The sequence below is a fragment of the Plectropomus leopardus genome, chromosome 20 (assembly GCF_008729295.1).
Source record: "Plectropomus leopardus isolate mb chromosome 20, YSFRI_Pleo_2.0, whole genome shotgun sequence".
Taxonomy (NCBI): Eukaryota; Metazoa; Chordata; class Actinopteri; order Perciformes; family Serranidae; genus Plectropomus; species Plectropomus leopardus.
The window spans coordinates 12,927,707-12,950,713 of NC_056482.1; the positions used below are offsets into that span (position 1 = coordinate 12,927,707).

Genomic DNA, 23,007 nt, shown 5'->3' on the forward strand with positions numbered 1-23,007 from the left:
ATGTAGCTTAGTGTCACTGTGCAACACTATGTCTTCTCAGTTTGCTTTGAAAAAAATGTACAAAGATAGAGAGATAAGCCATGATTTACTTACATGAAGTTGTGGATATGACCTTTACAAGTTAAATATTAACTCTTATGATGATGCATTTCACTCCAATTAAAGAAATGAATTCTGCATTTTATTATGCTGTCTATCATATTTTTTCATTTCTTTCTTCAGTTCAGCCAGTTTATTTTTACATAATGTCTCCTATGACGTTCACCATGATTCTGCTTGCCCTAAAAGAGTCAATAACAGATTGATTGGGACATGTCCCACCAAGCCTTAAATACATTAAATTGAAATCTGAGTGGGGTTTTTTTGTCTCTTTTAAATTAGTAATGAATGGGCTGTTAAAATATTGCACTATACTGATCCAAAATTATCACAAAATATCTGGGATTGCTAAATCCCGGACATCCACAACTTAAACATATACACTCTGGACCTATTCCAATCAGTACTCTCCAAATAGTAACATCACATTTCTCAGACATGGCCATTAGTGCTAGAAACAAAACCTCATTTGGATCCAAAATACCACTGATGATGAGTCATTACTTTATTCATAGTTGTGTCTCACCACCTGTCCCCATCGCACATGTTGTGTCTGGTATCGGAGGAAAGTTTTAAGTCACTTCTTACCATGGGTTTGTTGCTTTCGTTCTTAGGTATCTTACCTTCATGCTAAAATGACATTTGAGTGGTTCCTGTCTGTCTCGCACTGGTGTTACAGCTAATAGTCATTTTCATTTTTTATTTAAATGAGCTCAAAATGTACCTCAATATATTAATAAAAATATAAGCAAAACTTGTTTGTTACGCTACGCTACAAAAGGCAACCACACATCATTATTCAAAATAATCATTAGCAAATATTATCATAAATAAACTTCACAAATTGCCTTTATTATTATAACTACTGGTTCTAGTGTTACAGCAGACTGCAGTTGTCATTTTCTGTTGATTTTTCTGTGGGCTGGTTGGGTTTTTTTAGTTTTTGTTTGATTGTAGTCGGCACCTGTAGCTGTCTGTGGTCCTGGAATTTATTCTATTACTGATGTGATATTGCATCTTTCAGACCCCAAAGTTGCATGACTCATGTCAGATGGTGACTGAAGGCTTAATGCAACATTACTGCCCTCTTGTGGTGTGCTGCCAAAACATTGGCCACTCAGCAAAGGTGTTCACGTCTAGTTTGGGACTCAAAAAAATAGTGTTTACACATGTCTTCCAATAACACAGCTGAGCTACTTTTCCCAATGTAAACATTTGAAACCAATCTTTTTACGAATGTTTCCCACGGAAAGAGTAAACATCAACTGTCTTAGTTTTACTCTACTACAATTATGTCACAGCTTTAGTTGCTCAATGCTTTATAAAAAAAGGTTTTTGCATAAAACATATGAAAATATACAAGTAATGCTGAAACAATTTGAAAATCATTGTTTTTATGGATTGACACCAAATTAATAGCCAACTATTTTGATAACTGTTCAAGTAATTTTTAATGCAAAAACATTTCATTGTTACAGTTTCCCAAATGTAAGGATTTGCTACTTTTCCATGTATTTGTAATATTTGTGAGGTTTGGATTAGTTGGTGGGACAAAACAAAGCACTCTGAAGATGCTGCTTTGGGCTTTTGGTAAATGTGGTTGCATTTCCCACTAATTTCAGATTTTTTTTCAAGCCAAATCAATTAATCAATCAATCAGCTGAGGAGGTCAAACCATAATATAGGTGAATCATAAGTTTTATCTTGTATAATAGCTTCCAGTATTTAAATGAGCTCAAAATGTACCTCAATATATTAATAAAAATATAAGCAAAACTTGTTTGTTACGCTACGCTACAAAAGGCAACCACACATCATTATTCAAAATAATCATTAGCAAATATTATCATAAATAAACTTCACAAATTGCCATTATTATTATAACTACTGGTTCTAGTGTTACAGCAGACTGCAGTTGTGCATGTTGGTTTGTGCATGTGGTGCTGCCGTACCCCTCCTGCAGAAGCCATTTCTGCCTGCTGTTGGTACAACCAATGTCAAACACTGTCCTGTCTCATTTTGTGTTGATTGAGTATTACATGGGCTATGACACAATGGACAGTTTTTGTAAAGTGTAAGTATGTCATAAACAAGTCATAGTGTATGCACTTTTCCAGAGTTTACCCCCAGATCTCCCTGGGAAGGGGGTTGGGTTGCAGAAGGTGCAGACTGACTGAATAGCCCCCACCTAAAATGTTGAATAGTTTTTAACAGTCCTGGCTCAAACAGTGTTATTAACATTTTCTCTACAGAGTCTTAGAGAAGCCTCAGGACACGTTAAAACATTTTTAAAAAAACAATCGTCAGTCAAAAAATACTGTTACAGCACTACTGTACATCAAGAAATTAAAATCTATCTCTATCTAAAAAAACTCAGCAGCTACCAAAAGAATGACTAAAAGAAATAAATAGAAATGGACGCCTTTCAATCGAGCACAGATGGAGGATTTTTTAGCTGCTGATCATATTTACAATAGGGAAAGGCATTTCTTCACATGTTTAAGGTCATTTAGTTTTTTGGCAGACCGTGTCAGTGCAGTATGGTGATACTGCGGTCGGTCACAGCAAACGCTGGCAGCAGTGGGTCACTGAAATGATGTCTGACAGAGTACAGCACTGCGCTGGAGTCCGGCTCATAAAACAGCAGCGTGTGACTCGGCCAGTCCAACAGCAGGCCGATCCTCTGAGGTCTCCTCACCACCTGCAGGGGCTCCTTCTTCCCTGCATGGCAGAAGGAGTAGTCCCCGTCGTAGTGAGACAGCACCCAAGACTGACTGTTGTGGCCCAGCCGGGCCTCATTCCCAGAGCCTTTGCGCTCCAGAGAGGCGTAACAGACCCCAACCTTGAAAGCACCACTCTGGCCCACATCCACCACCCAGCTGTGAGTGCCAGAGGACATGGACAGTGAGCCCAGCGCGTTGGGCCAACAGTCGAAGCGTGCCGGGTCGTAGGGCGGAGACTGACGGACCTTTTTGTGTTGGAAGGTCAAAGTGCAGACATCGTCAGACAGGGACAGGAGAGGGCTCACTGTGCGCTTATCAAACTTTAAATAAGATGAACCATAAGCTGCGGGAAGAAGAGAGACAATGGGTTGAACGTCATGAACTGCTGCACTATAAGATGACATGTTTTGAGGGATTTTAAGAATTATACATAAGCATGAAGTTTTATAATATCCACACCTTATAATACAGTATCAGCTTATAATTGGCAAATGTATTAGTTTGTAAAATTTAATAAAAACCAGTATTAGCGAATCAATAATATAATATATACAGTACTGTAACAGAGAAAGGAGCCATTCTGCATAATAAGTGCTTATACTTTAAAAGTCCCATATTTTGTTAACTTTTAGGTTCATACTTGTATTTCGGGTTTCGAATAGAAAGTGTTTTTTTTTTTTTAACATTAAAGCATGAAAACATTATTTTTGTCATACTATCCACCTGAATATACCTGCATTCACCCTTTGTCTGAAGCCTCATTCCCACTGCATAAAAAACCTGCTAACACTTGCTAACATCTGTCTCTTTAATGCAATGATCGGCATTCACACCCGGGTCAAATCACTCTGCAGTACACACAGGTTTTTATCGCCTCCGGCTTTGATCAACAATGATGGGAATACAACAACCGGGTGAATGCGTAAATTTCAGCTTAACCGGTGAGATGCAATGATTCAGCGTCACTAACTACTGTCCGTCTCCTCCTAAACAGCACTAAAACAACGATCCAAATACAGAGTTTGAAAGAGATAGTGAATAAGAAAGAGATATATAAAGATAAGATCTCTGTTCCTACTGCTATCTTTATTTACCTGCTCTCAGGCCTGAGCAAGTAAACAGCTGACAGAAAGGCAGACTCATGTGGTGTTCACTGGCAGTGGGAATGCAGTATTTAGTGGGTTGCGCTACTTTTGCAGGGAAAGCCGTATGAGACATTTTGTTTTAGCATAAGCCCCCTCCTGAAAAAGCCCAGTCCGCTCTGATTGGTCAGTGTTTCTGCAGCCTGTGACTGACTGTAACAGCACTGGAGCGACACTTTGTACTTTACACACCTTTTCACTGGAATTGTGTTTGAAACAGTCTGTATAGTTTTGACTTCACAAGGTGAAACTTGAAACGCACAGTTTCTTAAAATGGACTGTGCGCATTTCTCTGTGGATTGAGTGTTTTGATACTTTCACAGTATTTATATCCCCTTGACCTGTTTAATATTAAAAGGGGTTGGGGGTTGGGAAATCTGACTTTTTACAGTATGGGACCTTTAATACTAGACAATTTGCTATTACTTTACTTTTTGAATGCAATAATTTTGCTTGTACCACATTGTAATATAGACACTTTTACTTGAGTAAAGGATCTTCCATCATTGGATGGATGTCAAGAGAAGACGGTGTCACTTCTCCATCGAAATGTTGCTTGCAAAGTTTCTCAGAGTATTTCTGTTTGGAGTATCTACTCTTGATATTGTTATCACATACACAAAACCATTCAAACTGTACAAATAAGCTCACTGCTTTGTATTTTAAAATGTCTGTTTTTTACATTTTCAACGTTTGTAAGTATGCCGATCCTGCTGGATCTGATGTGTTTGCATGAAGACTTGATAAATCTCTGCTCACCGTTGGGCCCCAGCAGCACTGCAGTGGCCCACAGACCTCTCAGCAGCTTGCTGTCACTGCAGCCTGGGTTTAGGTTGAGCTGGTCTGTGTCACAGGGCTCCCCGACCCCCTCTGCCTCCTCCACCCTGACACAAACACACACAAATAGCAAAAGGAGAAGAGATATCACCTCCCTGGCATGTCCCGAGCAATAAAATATTCACCAACAATATCACATGATAAAAGCTCACCTGTCGGCTAACTCCTGGACACTCGTCTGAAAGACAGGAAGAAAGTTTTGACTCTTCAGAGCATTCATGTAGTTTAATGATTATTATCAGGATTCTGTTACATGAACACAATGATCCCCAGTCCTCCTCCCTAAAAAAACAATGTCCCAGTCCCTCACCACCAGTTGTGCGTCTGGAGTGTGCGTCAGCATGTGCACCAGGCCGGAGCGTGTTTGCGACAGACTCGCCAGAGCTTGGCTCCAGTGGGCTCTCTGGGTGAGGAGACACTGCTCCACCCGCTCCTCCTCTCTCTGCACCTCCTCCAAGAGACGCTGCTCCTCCTCTTCCAGGGCTTCACGTGCTGCGCTGACCTGAGCCACGATGTGCTCCCTCGCTGTGCTGGCCGCCACCTACGCCAAGGAGAGAAGAAGAAATATTAGACGACTTGTGATGCAGGAGGAGATGATCGAAATGATGATGATCAAGACTGTATCATTATGACTGTCAACACTTTCAGTTTCTACAGCTCATACAACAATGCAGTGTTTCCAAATGTATGAATACGCTCAAAATGTATGATCTAATATTTTTTTTTATCATGCATTATTTTTTTAATGATACAGCAAAGTTTGGCAGCAAAGTTAAAAAGTGAAACAACACATCTTTAAGAACAGACTTTTTTAAAACTGTTTTTACCACAGGCAACTCTCCAAGTCAGACATGTTAAAAATTAAATACTTTTTCATGTAACACTGCTTTTGTTTTCAAGAGTTAAGATGCAACTAAGGTGGTTTTCCTACAACATGCCAAAGTGTTTGCGGTGAGAAATAAATCAAAAAACGAATTAATGCTTAGTGGAGAAGTCACAGATCGGCATTTAACTACATCTTACATACCTTTTTTATCCTAAACGACTCCTGCACTTCATTTCTATTAAATTATGCTGCGTTCAGTTATAAGTAAGAACCTGTGAGGACCTTCTCTGCTCTTAAAACAAAACCTTTAAAGTGGCTAGAGTGCATATGCATCAAATTGCAATGTTGCAAATGTAATGTTGATGAAGCTACAGAGAATCAGCACATTATTCTGCAGCTCCCCTCAGCTTTATGGAGCTTCACTGTGAGTCTCCGCTCTTTGTTTAACTGTTGCTAATAAGAAGCCACACAAACACTTACGGTGGGTTCCCGCCAAAGCACAGAGGTTGTTAATGACACTTCACACAATTGATTTCCTAGTTGTGACCATGAGCAAACACACCAGTAGTTTTAGAAAATCTGTAACCAGATTTGGTGATGTGGCTCTTAAGTTAAGGTACACTCCTAGAAATAAAGGTGCTAACCAGAACCTTATAGGGTTCTTAACCTGTTGCCCTTTGGAAAAACCTTTTTGGTTCATGGTAGTTTTTGGACCGGAGGAAATCTTCAGAGTTGTAATAAACCCTCCTTTTGTTTTTTCTACACCACAAGAATGTGTACTTGTACTTCTCGTAATGTTGTTTTGAGATATTTTTTTAAATCTCTTATATCAGAGTACAGCAGTTCCCAGCACAACCAGAAATCACAAAGACTTCTTTAAACTGTGTTTGACATAAATGTATGGTGATTGGTCTAAACGTCGTAAGTGTATGGGGATTGGTTACACAGCAAATGCAGCACTGGCAACCACAATATTAAAAAACAAACGAACGTCAGTCTTATAAACAACAGACAACACAAAACACAAAAACAGCTTGTAAAAACAAAGTGGAAAAAAACAAAATGGATCAACGGTGAAGTCCAGGATATCCTGTGCACATACTGTATGTGTCAGTGGAAATACAATGTCATTTTGACTCGTCAAAGCAAAAACAATGTTGCTATACCAACTGCCAGCCAGCTTAGAGTACGTCACAGCGTTCCAACTGGCGATGCAAATACGAACACACAAAAAGCCCTTGAAGGTATGTGGTGCTTAGGGGAGCTCTGCAGTGTGCAGTTCCTTTCAGGGAGTCCTTTGAACTATTTGTCCCCATAATGCCTTTAGTCTCATAAAGAACCCTTAAAAAACCTTTCAAAATAGACATCTTCAGAAGCAAATCTGGGGCAAAGCTCAGCCCTTAAGGAAAAACAAATTTTGGAACCCTTATTCCCATGAGTGTATCCACCTTACTTACTGCCTTTGTTGTTTGCTTGAGGTTTGATTTGCTTTTGGTAACTTATAACCTAGAAACCTACTCATGCATGACCGTACCACTGACCACCTTGGATACCCACTGAGTGCAGGAAGGTTAATAAATACGGGTGCACTGAAAGAGGTAACCTTTGCGTCTTTGCATGGTGGTGATAAAATGAATCAGCAAGTTATACAATACATGACCAGTGCGCATATTGTAGTTTACTCTCTCATACATGCATTTACAAATACAGAGTACCTAATTATTTTACATCTTTCAGACAAAAACATTGAAAATTGCTTAATAATTGTTGGAGGTTAATTGTGGAAAAGACACAAATACAAACCGCTGATATTTGGAAGAATATAGATTTAGAAAGCATGCCCATCTCACTGATATTTCATGCTCAGTATAGTTATGGATTAAGAAATTAAATAATGTAAGTTAATATGTATGTTTACCATGGAGGGGGGGGGTCTGTCAAATTCTCTCCTTTTTGATGACAGTGTTTCAGGTGCAACAAAATGCTGCAACAATTAGTTCAAAAGGTGTATATATAAAAAAAGGTGTGTATAGTGTATATAGATTTTTATATTTTATTTTATCTGATTTGTATTTTTGTAATGATTTATCAATTTTTAGTGCTCAAATCACTTTAACCTGCATTTTTCTTCAGCTTCTGACTCTTGAACTGCTGTAAAGTGTGAATTGTGGAATTAATAAAATGTTATCTTATCTCAGTAATCAATTAAGTTATTTATCGGGCAAAAATACCAATCAATCACTGCTTCCAGCTTCTTAAATGTGCAGGTTTTCAGCTTTTAATGTCAATATAAACTGAATTTCTTTAGGATTTAGCACAGCTGAAAGAAATCTGAAGGAGAGAGTGTGATGGTACTTTTTTTCTTTTATCATGACATCTTATAGATTTAACAGTTAATCAGATAATTAAAGAAGTTGATGGATTAAGTGTGATTGGAAATAATCAGTCGCAGCCCTCATTGGAAAGAGACATATTAGAGAGGGCAATACACAAACCCACCACGTGTCTGCACAGCACATGTGTGCGGTCACATGACATAAAGGCAAGTCAGCCAACATCAAAAACACTGTACTTGAAATTGCTCCACAGAGCAGTGTGTATCAGTACCGAGGTTGGCACTGTGTGTGATCATTAGTGTGTGGCTGAGTGGGTGGGGATCAGTGGTATTATTTCTCACCTGAAGCTTTTGCTCTTTGGCTGTCAGCGTCTGGTTGATAAACCTCTCAATCCTCAGTGCCTGCAGCTGCATTTTCTCACACACATCCACCAGTTGGTTCTATAGAAAACACACACACAAATGCACACACTCATCAGCTGAAGACGCAACAAGAAAATCCTGTCTTTTCAAATACCATCAGGAAAGAATAACCATGCAAATTGTGGCACACCCAAGAAGGAATTATGAAGTATGACACTATTAAATATATGAACAACACTTGTCACACATTGTCAGTCAGTCCTCAATGCTTCATAATGAATAATGGGAATAAAATAATAGGAAATCCACATTTTCTCACATAAAACTAACTTGAGTGGTAGATGGCTAGCTTCACAAGTAAAGTAAATGAACAGGCTATAAACAAAAAATGAAAAAAGTGCTAAAATAAACTTGTATAAGCTAAGTTTTAGGCCATTTCCTTGTCACATTTTTTCCCCAATTTGTGAGACATTTCAGGCTGAGTCGCCTATTGTCTTTCTACACATTTTTTAAAGAAATCCCATTTCAAAAGGTTTAAATACTTGCAGAAGGCATCTGAATTCTGTGCAAGAAAACTGACGTCCATTTCGGTTTTAAAAGGTTAGCAGTTAATAACATGGCAAAGAAGTTACAAGGCATTCACATAAAGTGAAAGTAACTTTCCTGGGCAATTTCTAACCCCGTGGGAATCCTCATTAAGGAATCATATCATCTTGTACATTTTTCAAAGCTTACACATCATCAGTCTGATGCCACAGCTCAATCTATACATTAAAAAAAGAAGCAAACAGCTGTTTCATATGCTGACAGTATTAGCAGGCTTCACACTCACCCTGACTGCTGTTACTCTGGTGGCCAGGGGGGTCACAGTGTGTCCGTGGCAGGGGCCCACGACGGCGCAGTGGGAGCAGATGAGTCTCTGCTCGGTGCCACAGAACCAGTCCAGCTCGGCCTCGTGCTCCACACACAGCTCACACTCCCCGGAGAAAATCCCGGACTCGGTGTCGGCGGTGGTCGCAGAGGGGGAGCTCGGTACCGCGGTGCCCCCCGCCGGCTGCTCCTGCTGCTTCACACCGCCGCTCAACACGGAGAAAATCGGCTGCTCGGTATCTGTTTCCATAGTTTTCACACCGTGTAATGTCTTTTCCCGGTCAGTCGGTGAAGACGGGCATGTTAACTCGCACGTTACGAGCTCGTCGGTCATGGCACAATAACGCGACAGGTGCACCGGCAGAGCTGGAGTCGCGCCTGCATGCAGCGCTGTAATACAGGTGTAACAGGTGAGCTGAACGCGGAAGTATCACGGACTCCAGAGGTCAGAGCTGGAAGGAAAAAAAGCTTTCTGCTCTGCTGGTTTGCAGGTGTTTGATTTGGGCGTCAGCTGATAGTCTAACCGTCTTTTACGTTTTAAATCATGCGGAAATCTATCACAGGCAGGTATTTTAAATAATTGGCCCAGAGCTGTAAAAAGCTTAAATGTAACTTTGCATATTAAAAACGTGTTTCATTTACTTTAGTTTCCTTAACTCTTAAAAATTCCTTTCAAATAATGTGTGGAAAAAATCGATGGACCAATTTAATTTTTATTAGTAAATCAACTTAAAAACGGATGTTCATAATTAGGGTAACATAAAATTCCTTGAAAATAATGGGGAAAACGTAATCTTTATGAGATATCAACATGAAAATGTGTGTTTAGAAATATCGTAATTAAAGACTTAATTACCATAATTATGAAAGAAGTACAAGTACCCAATGCAGAAAAAATATTCCTCTTTTAATCCTGAAAACTCAAAATAAGAAAACACCACAGAGATTCTAAGTGTTAAAAAAAAAAGGAAATAAAGAAAGAAACCACCCACAAAACTTCAAACCCTTTTTTTTCTTTGGCAATACATTTTCTGTCAATTGACTGGTGATTTATCAACTAATCATTGCAGCTCATGCTTTTTTTGCAGCTTCATGCTTTTTTATGCAATTTGTTAATCTGTAAAGTAGCTACAGCTGTCAGGTAAATGTAGCTAAGTAAAAAGTACAATATTTCCCTCTGAAATGTAATGAAAAACATATAAAGTGACATGAGAAGAAAATACTCAAAGCACATGTACCACAAAGACTTCGCTGTAATTCCTATTTTATTAGTTTATTTTTAGCTGTGACCAGCAAATGTAGCTCTCTCTGTTGGTTGGTTGGTTGGAAGTTCAATAAATCCAAAAAAATTTCCCTACCCTTTGCCGACTATAGTTTTAGCCCTAGGAGCCTAAAATTTGGCTTTGAGGTTAAATGAATCATTAATTTTCACAGAGAACAGAAACTAAATTTTGTAAAATGATAACCTGGTATTTATTACAATAATATTCTACTGATAACTGATATCCAACAATGTGAGAAAGATTTTTTTTCTAAGTGAGGACTTGTGTACTGCAGACGTCCTTTTTTTTTTTAAGGGTTTTTTTCCCCTCATTCAAAACTATCCAGGCTACTTTTTAAATTTGGAATTTACTAGATGCCATTATAAAGAAAACTGTGGCAAAGTATACTCAAATTTTCCAGGGTGTGATCTAGTTTCATCATGTGTGTGCCCTGAGATCAGAGGTGCAGCCACACCTTCAGAGACTACTCTCTTTAGAAATAGTGAGCAACACCCACTGTCTGGAAAACCTCTGCAATCTAGAGAAAATAACCTCAAATGCACTTTCGAAAGGTGGTCTGCCCCTATAAATAACCAGGCCCATTCAATTATATTCACTCCACAGTCAGGAGGGTTGGGTTGCATACCAAAAAATAGGGTTTAATTTCTAAAGCAACACCAGGGTGCAACCATAAAATATAGTAAAATAACTTGATAATGGCAAATAAACTGAAAACTTTATAGTGTGATGATGCCATATAAAATGAGAATCTAGACACATCCTGTGTTTCACAGTTTGTGATGTGAAACTAGAAAAAGACATTCATTTACTGTTGTTTTTTGGTCCTTGTGCTGGCTTGATGCTTTTTTGATTGGAAGATGGTATTTCAGGGTGACATATTGTTTCAACTATAAATTTTGGTAGTTTATTTGTACCGCTGTCTACATTTACTTAGCTTTCACCAGTGGATGCCAATTAGTTAACTTCCAGTTAATGTCACAAAGAGTAAAATTTGGACTTAGGGATGAAATCAAAGGGAAGTAAAGGCATTTGCATGGGTTTGTAAACTCTTTGTATCCTATCCCATCACTTCTTTTCTGAGTTTAAATGAAAGACTTTTTGTTTAAGTAGGTTTGGGCGGAAACAGATCAAATCTCAAGAAATTCAAACCCTCACAAGGAGCGACACACCACGCACTCCTCCCATCAGCCCCCTGTCTGCGCGTAACTGGATAGGAGTGATTGACAGAAGAAAGTTGTGCCTTCTGGCTCAGACAAAGTGCGTTTCCACACATTTCACTTTGAAATGGGAACAGCAGAGACACAGGGCTGCCATTGTTTGAGACATAAAAAGCTGTTTTGTAATGGTGAAAAACTAGCAAACACAAGACATGCATGTGTTCACATCTCGGAACAAAGGAAGAAGAGCTGAATACATGAATACGTCCTGTAAAGAAGTAGAAATGAGCATCTAAACAAAAAGGTTTAATAATGCAAGTTTTTCCTAGAAAGCAAATTACTTCAGTTTGCTTTTTGAAGCCTCCACGCTATGGCTTTTTTAAGAAATGCCTCAAAAAATAAAAGCAAATTCTCTCTTAATGTCAGATGTCTCAGACCTGGCTGTTTATAATGAATGTGTTTTTGTGTGTATTTGTTGTCTGCAGCTTTCATCTCTGACAGAAAATGCAAGAATAGACCGAAGAAAACTAGAATACACTCACTCTGAATTTATTCTTTACCATTTCGATGCACTTAAATTAACTAACTTAAGTAAATGGGAGCGTGGATTAAGATTTATCAGGAAGCTGGCTATCATCAAAACTTTAACAATGAATAAAAAATATCATTGTTGTATTGAGTGAAAACCAGTGTTTCTAAAAAGCCAGACAGCTAAAAATAGATTAGAAGGTTGCACCTGAGAACACATTCAGAATCTGGGGGATTTGAACATCACAACAAAGAGCACAATGGAAACTCTTTCACTTCAATACAAAAACCTATTATTTCGGGTCATAATTGAAGATTTATCAAATCCAAATTATTCTTCTGAAACTCTTCTGCAATACAGATCCTAATCTCAAGAGGGTGCTCTCTCATCAAAGATTGGTTAAACTGATAGATGCAGTGTGTGTGAAATGAAGACGTTACTTTAAAAGGATGGAAATTAAAAGGCATGCAGGTGGAACATCTATTCTGCGAGGCAATTACTGGCTTTGAGAAAGTTAAAAAGTAAAGGCAAAAAAATGTGCAAGGGTAGTAATGGACTGCATATTCAATAGCTTCTGCATCTGATATTTAAAAACTTCAGTGCTTTCCCCAAATCAGCATTTCCTTGTCTTTAAACTTGTTACTGTCTTTAACACAGAGGGTACATGTAGCCCAGATGTGCAAAAATGCTGAATTTTAACTATAGTTGCATTGACTCACAAAGAAACCACACCAAGTAGCCAATCATCAGTTATGTAAAAAGAAGGAAAAGAGCATCATCAGATAGCCTCCTTCTTCATAACTGTTACATTTGAAACTTTTGTTTTTTTAGTCATGCAGAATATTAATGAACACAATTAAGTAGATACGTGGTCACTCTGAACAGCGTTAGTGATTAAAAAAAATACCCCTCTTGATGTATAATTTTCTATCATTAGGCCTATTCCCTCCTCTCCTTTTGCCTCTGCGGTATGAATGCATTAGACTTATCATAATGTAAAGAACTCAAAGGTCCTGCATTATCAAGCCTAATTTTCCTGCAAGCATCATACGCAGTTTGAGTCAAATGGATGGAGGGATGGGAACTGGACACAGGTGCAAGTAACCAACTACACATGCTCTGTAGTGTTTCTGCATTGTTACGTTGCACTCAAAGAAATGTCGCTTTCTGGGTTCTGGAAAGGTTTTACAAATCTAAAATCTTCATGATGTAAATTTGCATAGTTCAAAGGGTAATAATTGCCCTTGCATTTTGGGCTGCAAACAGCAAGCCTGAGCACTGTATTGAGGCACCATCCTCATTGGACTCACCCCCAGAGGGGATGACTCTGCCACAGGTGAGAGACTGACCATCGGGTGACCTGGCGTGGACAGCTGGCGCTTCACTGAAGACAAAGGTGGCTGTGGATTTCCAGACAAGTGCAACCCCAAACACTCCCATCATCCAGTGTGACTCTCTGGTCGACACCATGAAGTCCTTCTGCTCCATGGGCTCCGTCATCACCCAGGACCTCAAGTGGCAGCTGCTCCCTCTCCAAAAAAAGCACAGCAGTGGACCTACATCCTGCAGCAGCTGAAGAAGTTCAACCTGCCAAAAGACAATGGCTGTGACTCCTCTGCGCTCCCATCATCAAATCCATCCTCACCATCCTTATTACTGTCTGGCACAGCCAAAGATAAGGGCAGACTGCTGAGGATCATTTGCTGAGAAGGTGATGAGCATTTTTCACAGAGGACGTTTTGCCCTGTCACAATAGGAAAAGCTCAGGTGTAAATAACTAAATGAATAAAGACTGAATTCCATTTGGCTACTCTGATTTTAGCAGGATCTGTGCATGCTGGCTCACTGTTTCTCTCACTGAAGCACTTGAACAGATCAGAGGCATTGTTAATGTCATCAGCAGCACCTGTGCTTTTCTTATATGACAGGTCAAAATATCTGCTGCAAGAAAGACCCACTGGCTGCAGTCTGCTGTCCCTCCAGGACCTGTGCATCTACAGAACCTTGAGGCAGATGGAAAAAATTATGGCCGACTTCTCACTTGTATCTGTTGCATGAGACAAATTCTTAAAAACATTCCCCTCTGGCAGGAGGTTATTAGGACCCAAACCTCATGCAATAAGAGCAGCTACTCACATTAAGACATTTAAGTGACTGAATTTAGGCTTCAAAAACCCTAAAGTGGTGCTAATTTTTGAAGACTATTTTGCTGAACAAAAAATGTTAATATCATAAATGTTTATTTAGCACAAAGCTTATCTGCTTTTTGACGAGGGAACCAGGGCGACGTTGGCTTTTGGGTTGGCCTACAGAAAAACGTCATCCCTGGTGCACTCTTTTAAGATGCATGTAAAACATACGATGGTATTATGAAATGTGAATTCAGTTATTTTTTGTTTGTTTGCTTTTCAGTTTTTATCATCTCATTTTATGTTGTGTTAGTTATTTGTCTAAGTTTTAAGTTTTATTAATTTTTGCAATGCATTTTTATATTTCTAAATTCATTTTCTCTCACACCAAAGCAAATTCATATAGATTCTCTTACTGCCTCTGTAAGATAATAGTCCCCACCATAGATGCTTTTTTTTTGCACATAACAATTATTTGAACAACATCAATAATTATAGTGCAAAATTCAAAACATGGCAGGGGTTTAGGTTGAATAAATAATTTAAAAAAGAAACTTATGGCAAATTTAAGACACATCTTTAACAGTACAGCCTATTTAAAAATCACAACAAGTATGCAATACACAACTCACAGATGGAAAGAAGTGTCTCCTTCTCTTATCCAGTCCAAAGTGCAAAGTCCAAAAGTAATTCAAGAGATCGGTTCCTTCTTAGCAGTTTAGATCACATTTCAATTAGGCCTACATATCTTATAAAGTTGATGCCTGTAAAGTTTTTACAGCCTTTTAATTGGGATACGATAGTGTTTATGCAATTTTCAAAATCTTTGTGAAAACAGTAAAGAGGGCCCTTTGGTTTGTAGCTTTGGTTTGTACATAGGCCTTTGTAGGCCTATGTACAATTTGGCAAGAATCATCAAAATATTCGTTACAAATGCTTTTTCCTCAACTGTCCGGTCACAGGCATACAATCCGAGTATAATATGCTCACGAAATAATGCAAAGTCTTAGTACACAATGTCAGTACGAAATTTGGAAACCGTCTTTCCACTTCCATCACGGATATTGTCCAACCCTGACATCAAACATTTCGCGCGAAAATGGCTGGAAGTGGTCACGAGAGTGTGGTGACGTAATGACTGAAACAGGCGGTCGTTAAAATACTTATTTTCTATTGGACAACACGATCGGACGCCTCGAATTCTGAAAAACACAACGTTGGGTTTGATTGGCCGGTGTGATTAGTGGCTCGTCCCGTCCCGCCCCCGACAGCTCGCTCGGCTTTCCTGCGCCAGCAGCGGTGTGTCACCGAGGCTGGGCTGCTGCCGGAGAGACCCGGAGTCAGGGCGAATACCCAACCAGTTCACCCAAACTGGCATCGCAGCGGGGCTGAGGGGCTGCCCCGGCGAGTTGTACACCTCAACACCGCATAGGTTGGATCTTACGCCTCTGTCTGTCTCCACCGCCCGTCCTCCTGATGTCGGATTTCAAGCTTGGGATCGTACGGCTCGGCCGTGTGGCCGGGAAGGTGAGCTGTATCCCAGGACTGCCATGTGCGGCCGGGGGAGGGCCCGCGGGGATCACAAAAGGCGATGGAAAAATAGGTTTCGCGGAGATACGTCGGTGCTAGTCAACCACCTCAATGTTTATCAACCCGTTGCCGGTGCGGGAGTAGCACAGATTTGCCGATTTTAACCGCATTTGAACGGATTAGAGAAGCCGGCCGAGTCAGACTGGTTTTCTGAAGCTCCGCCGCCACCGCTCAGTCTCGCTGTGAAGCTAACGCTAACTAGCATGTAGCAGGTTACGTTAGCTAGCTTGTTAGCAGACGTTAAACGGTGGAATAATGCCTCAGATGTAAACACAGAGGTCATTATTTGTCGTTACCAGAGTCGGGTAGAAACGGAGAAGATGGTTGTTTTTCTTATCGACGGTGGGCTTTATAATGTTAACGCTTTCTGTTGTAGTTAGCAGTGCCACGCTAGCTGTGTTATTTGGATTACACGGTGAAGTGTCTGCTAATGAGGAAGCCATTGCCATGCTCCATCAACTGATTCTTTTGTGCAACGTGACAAAGCACCGACAGGAGACCACACTACTCAATACATATAGCGGAAAACTTGTTTTTGGCTGATTTTACACAATTATCGCTGCACACTGGTGCGACATGTAGCCTGAAGCATGTCTGAAACAAGAAACGCTCCTGGCTGCTGGTGTCACAAGACATTCACACTCAGGATAAAGGTGCAGATTGTCCTGTTTGGGTTGTGAAGAGTCAGATGCCCACCTGCTGAGTGACAGGGCTCCTGTCAGCAATCACACAACTTATTTGCATGATGTCACTCCTGTTAAGATCTGCACAATAGCCTGGCAGGCGAGACAAAGTGTCACATTGCATATTTCGACCTTTTGGTATGTGCACAACACCACCCCGTGCTGTGTTGTACCATGCTCAGTGTAGCATGGGGCTACTGTGTTGGTGTCTTGTCACGTGCATCTGTTTAGTCCCACCTACTGACAGAGAGCTCAGGTATCTTACATGGTAGACCGAGACTCTGTTGCTGCTTTTAATATGTTGAACCTCAAGTCCAGATGTGGTTAAAATAACATTATTTGGTTCCAAACATGATAAAGTGCTTATTTTCCTTTTGACTATCTACGCTGAGGTTTATGTCTGTTGCAGCGCTCACGTGTAGAGCCCATTCCCAAATAAGGGTTTGAACATGCCTTCAGCTGCTTATCATGTTTGACTGTTGTGGCCTTTGCAAACAGTAGTGTTGTTTGAGTCTGTGAGAACCAGTTAGATTGTGCATAAAATCCACATTTGGAACTGATTGTTTTTTCAGCTTGGAGGTGGTAGTGAATAAATTGCCATGCTGCCTTGTAACTAAACTCAAAGTTTTGGACAGCCATTGCTTAATAACAGTCGGCGGTTCTGCAATAGACAAGCGTGGGCTTATCAAATTATTTTAGGAACTGTCACTGATTGAAGTTTGAAATAATTTACTGGTTATTTTCTTTATTTAATATAACATTTGAGTAGAAGGTTTCATGCATGTGTTCCTGTTCTCGTAGTTTCTTGTAAAAAATTCCAAAATGATGGCTCTAACAAGTCGCTGTCGTCCTAAAGCAGGCCATAAAAAGATAGCTGCTCCTTTTAAGAGTTGCGGTTGTTAACATGAATATATTCTTTCTCCATTCTCTCCTTTCAGACAAAATACACACTTATTGATGAGCAGGACATACCGCTTGTGGAAAACTATGCGTTTGAGGTAAACGTTTGAGATTCAACTCCCAACTTGTGTTTATAAAATGTATTGCTATCTCTCTTCTGATTGTTACAATATTTAAAAGAACACAATTTTCCACTCACAGGCGCGCATGGAGGTAGATGCAGACGGCAATGGAGCTAAGATCTTTGCCTATGCTTTCGACATTGGCAAAGGCCGCTGGGCAGGGAGGCCTTTGCATGAGCTGCTCTGGTAAGTCATTCGTTCATTACACCTGGTGTGTGATAAAAACCTTTTCCCGTCGGATCATCTTGGGTTACGATTCTGTGCAGGCGAGCATTGTTATCGCTGAAGTGTCCTTGATAAGGCTCTCTGATCATAATCATCCTAAAAGTTCTAGATATGACCTAATTAGGGATGAGTATTGTTGCAGCAATTTTATTTTAAAAAAAGTTAAAACTGCAAAATGAATGGTAGAGGGTCCTTTGCAGTAGTTGGTAAAATTTTAGACAACCTACAGATTCATCAGATGCATTTCCCTTGGTGCTTTAAATCTTAAGAAACATGATTTTGTATTCTTACCAGTGCAGGCTGGTGCTCTGTACCCATCCTCCTAAATAATTTTCCTGCTGGTATCAGTTAAGCTTCATCTCATCAGAAACTCAAAGGACCACAACTGTTTATCACACATATTTGTTTGTCAGTTGCTTGATCTTTCATACAACAGTGCAGTATACCATGTTTATCAGTGAGTAAACTGAGCCTTGTCCCTTGGTCTGCAAGGTTATTTATTTTTTTTAAATTATTGTGAGCTGCAAATAATCTTTTGGACCTAGAGAAAGTCTCCTGTCTCTGCTTTCCACCTTTAGACTCTATGCTCTTCTTACACAAGACCAAACAAGGAAGTAGCCAGCATGCAGGCCGAGCTGTCTAACCAGCGCATCTACACACGTGGATCTGGTCTTAATGAGCTGTTGTTATTCTGTAACTGGTAAAACGGCAGTGGTTGACTTATGATCTGGATACTTTTTTTTTTTTTTTTTTACACAGGGAGAAGCACAGAGGAGGCATCGCTCCCAGTTTTCAAGTCATTCACATCAACTCTGTGACGGTGGACAACCGACTAGACAACCTGCGACTGGTGCCAGTGGGCTGGAGCCCCAAGCCGGAGGAGATTTCCAGCAAACAGAGGTAGGACTGCAGTTATACCGGTGCCAACGGCTGAATGGTGATTCTGTAGCTGTGAAGGAACGTAGAGAACTGCATGAGCCCGATGTTTGGTCTGTAGGCAAAGCCAGTCTGATTTAATGACGCCTTAACTCAGCCTGGTCCTGACAACTCTGATTTTTTTTTTCTTACAGAAAACCAAAACAGATATGGCAATCAACCAGAAAAAAAATGTTCCTAATATCCAAATATTTTGCAAAAAAAAAAAAAAAGGTTTTGAATGATGGTCACACAGAATTGTTATTGCATTAGTATCACGTTGGACTCAGCCTTCATTTAGTGTTTTTTTTTTTCTTAACTGAGTAAATATATTTGTATTCTTGGTTAGCTGACCCTTGATCGAGAGTAATAACGCAAAAAAACAAGCAGCGGTGAAGTGCGGCTCGCCACGAAAAGGCAGTTTTTCTGCGGTTAGGAGGGACGTTCATGTGTTTTAACTGGGTAGAAGTTCTTACATGAGTCGCAGAAGATTATGGCTGCCGGTATTGTCAGGCTGCAGTTTGGTGCCAAAAGTTAAACTATCACCAATTTTTAGCTTGGCTACAGAATCAAACGGCAGCAGCTGGATTAGCCCAGAGCGGCCACTGCAGCTTTCTATAGACATTTCATAGCAGCTCGCCCAAGGCCGAGCTTTGATGCAGCTTGATTTGTTTTCGGTGCAAAAGCCCAAAATATAACGTCCCTTTTAGCTTTCTTTATAAATATTTGTTGTTCAACATCTAATGCAGACCTTACATTTCTTCCTATATTCTCTAACTTGTCCAGAGAGCAGTCTCTGTACTGGCTGGCCATCCAGCAGGTACCGGCTGACCCTGTGGAGGAGCAGTATCTGGAGCTGAGTCGCACGCGCTACTACAACGCTAACGGGGAGCTGGTGGAGGAAGAGGAGTGCTCCTGCACCTACTATGAGTGTCATTATCCTCCTTGTTCACTCATTGAGAGGAGGGTATGTACTTTCACGTTTCCTTGCATGATTTTTCACTCTGGCTTTAATGTACTCAGTGTTTGGATAAAGATCCAGTTTGTATGATTTTAGGGGCATTTATTGGCAAAAATGGAATATAATAATATTCATAACAATGTTTTCAAAAGTGTCACCTGAAACGAAGAATCGTCGTGTTCTAGTAACCTTAGAACGAGCAGTTTATATACACCAACAGAGCGGGTCCTCTGCTAAGGAGTCTGCCACTTTGTCTCTGCAGTAGCCCAGAACACACAAACCAGACACTGGCTCTAAATAAAGCCATGCATGTCTTTGAAGCGGGCACCATAGTTGTCCCACATGCTTGGCACACGCAAAAAGTTTCAATTCTGCAACCTCACAGCAAAATCCTACACACTGGACCTTTAAGTTATTTTTTTTTTTTAAAGTATTTGTTGGAGATGAAAACTGAAGTTCTAAACATTTTCCCCCCATGAACCCGCCCACGTGTTGATGTGCTTGGCATTAGAGAGAAAGACCCAGAGCCAAACATGATCCTGTTATTTGTCTTTCCACAGCTCCGGGAGTTCAACATCTGCGGTCGCTGCCAGGTTGCGCGTTACTGCGGCTCCCAGTGCCAGCAGAGGGACTGGCCCGCCCACAAGAAGCAGTGTCGCGAGCGCAAGCGGGTGCTGGCCCTGGAGTCGGAGCCCGAACGATGATCTGCCCTCATCCTCGCCTGGCAGAGGAGGAGGGAGATCCGGGGGGGGATAGGGTTAGACTTGCGGGAGGGGACACTGGGGATGAAGTGCAAATCGGGGGGGAAATCGCTGACAAGAGACTAACGACAGAGGACAATGTTGGTTGCTCGATTGTTTGGATTCAGGGGGTAAGAAGATGGAGGAGGGGAAGGGGAACAAAGCAAAAAGACATCTGCCACTTCCCAGAACTGGTATTTCTCCATAGCTTGCTTGCTGGATGACGGGGAAAGGTTTTATTTTGTGTTTTGTTTTGTTTTTGTTTGTTTGTTTTTGTTTTTTTTTTGTTTCATTATTTTTCTCGAGGAGGGAGACCCTCGAGCTCTACCTGCTGCTATGGTTTTGTATGTGAGGGGGAAAAAGTTGTCTTGTTGATGAACTGGACAAGCTTCTTTGGACCACAATATGGACAGTTGTCGTCATCCACTCGTGTTCCTCCACCCAGCCGCTGGGTTTTGGTGACATCTGTGCAAAACGGGGGACCCCAGGGGCTGCAGTACCCGTCGTTTAGCCGGTACAATGGGACATGGACCTTTTCACTGTATTGCTCCCTCTCTGACCTCTCTGGTGCACACGGCTGCTGTCTTCATGGTCATCGAACACCTTAGCCGCCTCCCTGTCTGCCGTACTCCCCACGCAGCCAACCACGACACACATCAGATAGATTTCACTGATTGAATCACACTACCAGTATTGAGTGTGGGGTTGTGTATGAGTGTGTATGCTTGTGTATGTATGTGTATGTGATGCCAATATGTACTGAAGGACATTGAAATGGGCAACATGGGTTACGGGACGGGTTCATGTATGTCTTTTCTCTTCTTAAAGGGGCCATATTCCACAGTTTTAAAGTTCATATTTAATCAGATTGGTGGGTTAAAAATATTTTGACTGTTCTATAATAAAGTAGCTGCCAAATAAAGGCTGTAATCATTTTCTAGAAGTTTTCTTGACCCATGAGTTATTTTAATTTTCTATTAATTTGTTCCGATTTTTTTTTTTTTGTTGTTGTTGCTTAAGACAAGGTACAAAGTTTCCACCTTCAGTAACTGGATTTTTTTTAAATCAGCATTTTAAGAATTCTCCAGTTACTGTTTAAAAAGCCGTTCTGGGTGTTACTGGTACTTTAACGGGCCTTTTTCATGATCCCACAAGCTTGTTACGTTGGTCACGGTTTAAGAAACTGCTTTCTTGTGATCACAACGTATCTGTCACTGTTCTGATCACAAGGAAACAAAATCAGAAATGATCTCTACCAAAGTCTACTATGACCTGTAGTTTGGCACTCCTGTATGAACTGGTTTAAATCCCTCCAGTCAGTCTTTAGTTTGCTGGTTTTTAACAAACACCTGTCTTCTCAACTGTATTTTTTGCACCTGCAGGGTTACGGTATGAGTGTGTCGGAGTCGGGGAGGGGGTCAGTGCTCAGTTTCTTGTGTGAGAGTTTGCTCTAAGGGTTATTTTTTGAAGAAATTCTATCAATGGAGCTATATTTATTTAAAACATTTGATTGTGAAACATGTTTTTGTCCTGGTGATATTTGAAGGCAAATGTTATAACAAAAAAAAAAAAGTGGACAGTATGGGACCTTTTTATGTCATGTTTTCAGGCAAGGGGGAGGGGGACTGAACATTTCAACCCTTTTTACTTGATTTCCTGATCCTGAATGAATGAGTGAGTCCTCCTCGGTGTTGCCCTTCCAGGTTTCCATGAAAACACTGCACACCATTATTGTCGCTAAAAATCTTCCACGCGAGAGACGTCTTGGAGTGTAAAACTTGAATCCCCCCCCTCCCCCCCCACCTTTACACACCTTTTTGGCTAATTTTATTTCGGAGAGTGGTTTCGTGAATGGAACCATTTTTCTGCTTTTGTTCTTTCGGAGACACGGCAGTCCAAGTGAAATCGCTCTGTGTCGTCTTTATCCTCAATCGCCTGCCTTCCTTGTATTACCTACAATGCACACCTGCTTAATGTGTCCTCTCGTGTCTTAGCTGAGGAGTCCAGACACTCGGTAAGCATGTCACTCACAGATGTACATGCGACCCGTTGATTGTTTATTTTGTATGTGTGTGCAAACAGGTTTTCAACACTGCACTAAAAAAAATGGCTCCTATGTTAGCGTATTTGTCATAGATGGGTTGAAGGGAGGGGTGTGATTTGGATTTGGAGTGTACAGATTGTGTCTGAAATCTTTTTTGTTTTGTAAGAATATAAACATTAATCACCTAGGAATAAAGAGCTACAATATGTGAATGGAAGTACAGTTGGGGGGGATAACTGACCGTTGCTTTTCCAATGTAAAATGATAATAAATAAAATGAACCTCATTTGTTGGAGTTGGTGTGTGGAGTCGTCAAAGTGTGAATAAGAGAGGAGCACTAGAATAAAACTGTTGGATGCTCCCGAACAGGTTAAAAAGAAGTTCATTATTCGTATATATTTACATTGAATTTTTGGCTTGTAGGTAACAATTCGACATGTAGAAGCAGTTTAATAATAATAAAAGTACATTTTTACAACAGCTACATTATAGAGGGTTAGAGGAAATGAATGTAACCAGCTGAAAGAGTCCAAA

General features: G+C 40.5%; 2 protein-coding genes across 2 annotated transcripts; one reads left to right on the forward strand and one right to left on the reverse strand.

Annotated features, from left to right (window-relative positions):
* Positions 1 to 1,821: 1,821 nt before the first annotated feature.
* Positions 1,822 to 9,614, reverse strand: bspry (B-box and SPRY domain containing). The gene is made up of 6 exons (XM_042509573.1): positions 9,158 to 9,614; positions 8,305 to 8,403; positions 5,112 to 5,342; positions 4,954 to 4,979; positions 4,724 to 4,848; positions 1,822 to 3,165 (listed from the first exon to the last, which is right to left on the reverse strand). The coding sequence occupies exons 1-6, from the start codon at positions 9,527 to 9,529 to the stop codon at positions 2,630 to 2,632; spliced, it is 1,389 nt and encodes a 462-aa protein (XP_042365507.1). The 5' UTR covers positions 9,530 to 9,614; the 3' UTR covers positions 1,822 to 2,629.
* A 5,944-nt stretch (positions 9,615 to 15,558) lies between these two features.
* Positions 15,559 to 22,759, forward strand: zmynd19 (zinc finger, MYND-type containing 19). The gene is made up of 6 exons (XM_042509689.1): positions 15,559 to 15,820; positions 17,505 to 17,564; positions 17,668 to 17,774; positions 18,573 to 18,713; positions 19,515 to 19,695; positions 20,250 to 22,759. The coding sequence occupies exons 1-6, from the start codon at positions 15,770 to 15,772 to the stop codon at positions 20,391 to 20,393; spliced, it is 684 nt and encodes a 227-aa protein (XP_042365623.1). The 5' UTR covers positions 15,559 to 15,769; the 3' UTR covers positions 20,394 to 22,759.
* Positions 22,760 to 23,007: the final 248 nt, after the last annotated feature.

Excerpts from the sequence above, each read along its gene's own strand:
- zmynd19 (XM_042509689.1), top strand. The coding sequence starts at position 15,770 with ATGTCGGATTTCAAGCTTGGGATCGTACGGCTCGGCCGTGTGGCCGGG. Across the intron at positions 17,775-18,572 it reads CCTTTGCATGAGCTGCTCTG|GGAGAAGCACAGAGGAGGCA; the intron begins GTAAGTCATTCG and ends TTTTTTACACAG. Across the intron at positions 19,696-20,249 it reads GTTCACTCATTGAGAGGAGG|CTCCGGGAGTTCAACATCTG; the intron begins GTATGTACTTTC and ends GTCTTTCCACAG.
- bspry (XM_042509573.1), bottom strand. The coding sequence starts at position 9,529 with ATGACCGACGAGCTCGTAACGTGCGAGTTAACATGCCCGTCTTCACCG. Across the intron at positions 4,980-5,111 it reads CTCCAGACGCACAACTGGTG|ACGAGTGTCCAGGAGTTAGC; the intron begins GTGAGGGACTGG and ends CCTGTCTTTCAG. Across the intron at positions 4,849-4,953 it reads GTCCAGGAGTTAGCCGACAG|GGTGGAGGAGGCAGAGGGGG; the intron begins GTGAGCTTTTAT and ends TGTTTGTGTCAG.